Source organism: Poecilia reticulata, unplaced genomic scaffold (genome assembly GCF_000633615.1).
Source record: "Poecilia reticulata strain Guanapo unplaced genomic scaffold, Guppy_female_1.0+MT scaffold_155, whole genome shotgun sequence".
Taxonomy (NCBI): Eukaryota; Metazoa; Chordata; class Actinopteri; order Cyprinodontiformes; family Poeciliidae; genus Poecilia; species Poecilia reticulata.
In genome coordinates, this window is record NW_007615016.1 from 196222 (window position 1) to 200943 (window position 4722).

General features: G+C 39.2%; 1 protein-coding gene across 2 annotated transcripts in view; it reads left to right on the forward strand.

Annotated features, from left to right (window-relative positions):
* The window catches only part of jade2 (jade family PHD finger 2), a 138341-nt gene that overhangs the window by 18392 nt on the left and 115227 nt on the right, over nucleotides 1–4722 (forward strand). For both annotated transcript variants that reach the window (XM_008401939.2, XM_008401940.2), the window contains exon 2: nucleotides 1912–1975. In XM_008401939.2, coding sequence (XP_008400161.1) covers nucleotides 1912–1975 — 64 coding nt within the window. The remainder of the gene's footprint in view (nucleotides 1–1911; nucleotides 1976–4722) is intronic.

Genomic DNA, 4722 nt, shown 5'->3' on the forward strand with positions numbered 1-4722 from the left:
AACGCCAGCTGGCTGCTAACGCCAGCTGGCTGCTAACGCCAGCTGGCTGCTAACGCCAGCTACCTGCTAACGCCAGCTGGCTGCTAACGCCAGCTAGCTGCTAACGCCAGCTGGCTGCTAACGCCAGCTGGCTGCTAACGCCAGCTAGCTTTTTACATCCATTATGAAAATGTATCACCAGTTGCCTGGATGATGTTCATCTTAAACATTGAGTCACTTCTGTTGATATAAATCACACATATGACTTAATTTGAACATTTCTGTCTTGATAAAGGTCTTAGATTTAATTCATAATGGTCTTAAAAAGTCTTACATTTCAGTTTGTTCAGCCTGCAGAAACCCCGACTCCTCTAAGAATCCATTACGTCTCTCTGTGTGAGGAATTCAGATTTCACCTCATTCTGTTTACCCATCGATTGATTGGTGCCCATTGACCCATTTCTGATATCCATAGTTTTACTTTTTAAATTCTCGATTTATTTTGATGTTTTCTGGTCGACGAGGTTCAGTATTTCTTGCAGATATAAAACTTTTTTCATATTGATTGACAGCAGATCTTGCTTTTAGAAATTAGACAAACATTTCTGGGAGAGGAGCCATCAGAAGGTATTGATCCGCCAATCAGAAATTAATTTACTGAAACTTCAACAAAGAGATTATTTTCAAATTTGAACTTCTTCGATACCTGAGAGAGAGAAGTGATGAGATCTAAAAGATAAGTAGTAATGTTATAAATACAGTCTTTCAGAATAACAACATATTCTAGGATTAGTTTAAGTCATTTAAATGTGGCTCCAGCTGCCGGTGGTTGCAGATCATTTAGTTTCTGTCATTCTCTCCTTCTCACCTGTAACATTTATTTTTATTCACAGCAGCTCTCTGTTCTCCGTCGGTCTTCGCTCGGCTGTTTCTCCTCCTTTCATTTCATTTTCCGTCTGCAGCCCCGGACAGAAACTCTTGCATCACGGTGAAACTCAGAACAAAAGCAGAACCATCAAAGCCTCTTTCYGAGGAYAAACTGCGGCTGTTGTGGAAACTGAAAGTTGGATTTTACCTCCAAGTCGACGATAGAAAACAAAAACTTAACCATTAATCACCAAGTTTGACTCRCAGGACTGAATTTAATCTGTTCGAACTGCAGCGCCGGTTTTCTGAMGTCKTTCTTTCAAAACACTGAATGTTGTTTTATTAAATCATGCAGCTATGGGATGGAAATATTTCTGGCTTTTCCTGCAAGAGAACTTGGTTAATAAAACAGGATTATGATGTATTAAGTATCGCTTGATATTTTCTGTTTTTCTGCTCATTGTAATGAGTTTCTGTAGTATCTTTACTTCATGCCGGAGCATCAAATGGTTCGTAGGTTTTATATTTATTATTAAAATTAAAAGGACAGTTACTACAAATTAAAAGCTTTTTAGAAAACCTTCAAAGTTTTTTGCTTTCTCCTTTTATTTCTACTATTCAGTGACTTTGTTGCACCCAAAACTCAATAGTTTTTAAAGAAAGTTGTATTTTTCCAGACGTCGATCTGAAACCAAGTCTTTCATGAAGCAGCTGCTTTTGTTTCTTTTTTTTAATTCTGGGTTCGTTTGGTTTCACTAAACAGGATTAAAGTCGAAGAAAGAAGCGGAATAAACACACAAAAGCTTTGCTCAAGTAAGAGTAGAAATACTCCAGAATAAAACTATCAAGTAAAAGTGAAATACACCTAAAAATAAATGATCAAGAGTCTCGAACTGAGTGTTTCATGTTTCAGTGTGAATATGTGACGGCTCTCCTCTGGACGCTCTGACAGTCGCCGCTTTCTGTCGCCAGTTTTCATGGCGAACATCTTCTCACTCGTCATCCTCTCTCTCTCTCTCTCTTTCTCTCGCTCGCCCCGGTGCCGCCGCCGCCCCCCGCTGACAGATGGAGAGCGAAAAGAAGAGGAGGAAATACTCCACAAGCAGCAACGACTCCGACACCACTGACAGTAAGTGGAAGAAAGACGAAATGTGGATGTTTTTATCTGAGTTCAAGGCACAAGGATAAAAATTTTAAGGTTTTATTAGTTACAGACGCAAACATGAGTGTTTTTTAATCCTCATTTTAACCAACAAAAACTGGAGCATGATTAGGAAGTTGGATGAAAATGAGGATTTGTTCAAATAAAAGTCAGACGTATGGGAAGCATTTGGGCTCAGCTCCCTTTTATTTGTCAATTGGGATAAAAATAAAAAGGGGAATAATTTTTACTTGGGCTGAAATGATTAATCAGATTAAACACGATTAATCGATTACTGAAACAATCAACTAATTTAGTTATTGATTAATCGTTAACTGGAATATAGAGACTCAAAGAAAGTCCAATTGTTGAAAGAACAACATAATCAGTAGAGTAAATGAATAACATTTTGTATTTAAAATCACATTTTGCTACCTAATAATCAATCAATGAATCTACAAAGGATCATTTTATAAAAATGCTAATATTATTTTATATAATGCTAATATAAGATAAAATCAGTTTTTATGTTTAGTCAACATCCAGAAACAAAGTAATTCAGTTAACTTATTGATAATAAAGGTCAGATTTTACTGACCTGTTATTAATCAGATATATATCCAGATTAAATTGAATATTTATTTAATCAGTGTAGATAGTTTTAGTTTTTGGGGCGCGTGTTGCATCCGCCGCCAGGTGTTTGTTTTCTAAAACTGATTTATAATATCGATAAATCCAGTAGTTTTATTTTCCTGATGTTTCCAGATGTTTATATGTCCAGATGTCAGGATGTGGAGATTCGTTTGGTTTCAACGTGATCCATCAGTGAAGCAGCAGCTGCAACAATGTGTCAGAAACAAAATGTTTAGGGTCATTTCACTCTTGCTGATGTGCAAAATGTTTATTTGCTGTCAAAGATGGAGTTTTGAGACCTGCTGACAATTAAAACTGAGATTTCTGCAGAAGTTTAGAGAAAGAATGAAGCATTTTTAATGATTTGTGTCCAGAAGATGCAGAACTAAGAGGTAAGAGCAGAACTACGTCCATGTTTTTACTCAAAAATAACAAAATGTTATTCAAGTACTGAAAACATTTAATATTTAACAATTAAAGTGTAGTATAAAGTGAAGTGGACATTTTGGTATTTTAAGGACAAAACTGACAATAATTCATATAAGTGACATAAAATGTTTCAAATCTTCAGAAACTTTAACAGAAACTTTAACAGAAACTGCAGGTTTGAGTTTCTGCTTAAAACATGTTTGTTTTTCATTCAAGTAAGACCAGAAATACTTCAGGATAAAAGTACTGAGTAAAGTAAAACATGCAGCGTAGTAAAAGTACTGAAGTAACTGGAAGTAGCTCTTGTTCTGCTTGTGTCTGATCGTGGAGCCGTTTTCTTTCCTGCGGTCTCGGGTCTGTGCGGCGTTTTTGCAGCATCTTTAATGGGCCGTTTGTGCTGCTCTGCGTTTCCTCCTGACCTCTGCAGCTGCAGCTGCTCACTGGAGGTTATCAGGTTTCTAATTGAAGGATGCCCAGGATAATTTGGGCTTCTGGGTCTCTGAGTGCGGCTTCTAATTAACACGCAGCCATGATGGCAGGCTGGCCTGCATGTTGGGTTGTCTGGTCGCGCTGACGGAGTCGAGCAGCTGCCATGTGGGAGCCCAGCTACACTGCAAAAACACTAAATCGTACCTGGTATTTTTGTTCAGCTCGTATCGGAGGATGTGCACCACAAATCTGGAATAAAGTCCAGAAAATCAGCCGGGAGCCCCCCTACTTAGAGTTGATTTTGAAACATCATAAATGAAACATTAGTCAACAGTATGATGTGTAACGACGGGAAAATGTAATATTTCAATTGTTGACTATTTTTTTATGACTTTGTATTTTTGTTTTTATGATGTAAAGCTCTTTGAAATGTGCTATACAAATAAAATTTGATTGATTAATAGTTGAAAGAAGACAAAACTGACTTAAAAGTAACTTTTCAGTCAGATATATGAGCTTGTTTTTAGTCAGTAGAAGTAAATAAGGAGATTATTTCACTTATAAAACAGGAAAATGTCGTTATAAGTGAAATAATCTAGAGCTTTCTCATCAATATTAAATAATTATTTACTTAAATGAAGCTCTTATTTCTTATAAGTTTGTTTTGTTTTATTTCAAGTGAACTAAGATATTTGCTGTAGAAACTGAACCAGAACACTTGGTAAGATTGCGTGTTTTTACAGTGTAGTGATTCGCCCACATTCTGGTTCTGATGGTTTTCTGTCCATGTGACTCTGGACCACGTTGCTCTTTAACGCTGGACTTTGACTCCACCAGCAGGTGAAAGTCTGATGGCTCCTGCAGAGAATCTGCACGGCTGCAGGAGGAGAGCAGTTTGCTCCTCATTGTCGAGCTTCCTGTCTGTTTGGAGCGGGAACCAAACTCCCATCAGGAGATTTTGGTGCTCCAGCGTGGCGTTGGCGGCCGCTCCGGTTCTCTCCTGATGTGTGGCCTGACTGCTCCGGGTCGGTTCCAGGAACCTCCAGACAGGACAGGCTGAGCAGAGCCTAAAACCAAACGACCTCGTCACTCTGGCAACGTACCAGGCCGGTCGCTCTGGGCCGGCCGCTCTGGGCCGGTCGCTCCGTGTCGGTCGCTCCGTGTCGGTCGCTCCGTGTCGGTCGCTCCGTGTCAGTCGCTCCGGGCCGGTCGGTCCGGTCACTCTGGGCCGGTCGCTCCGGGCC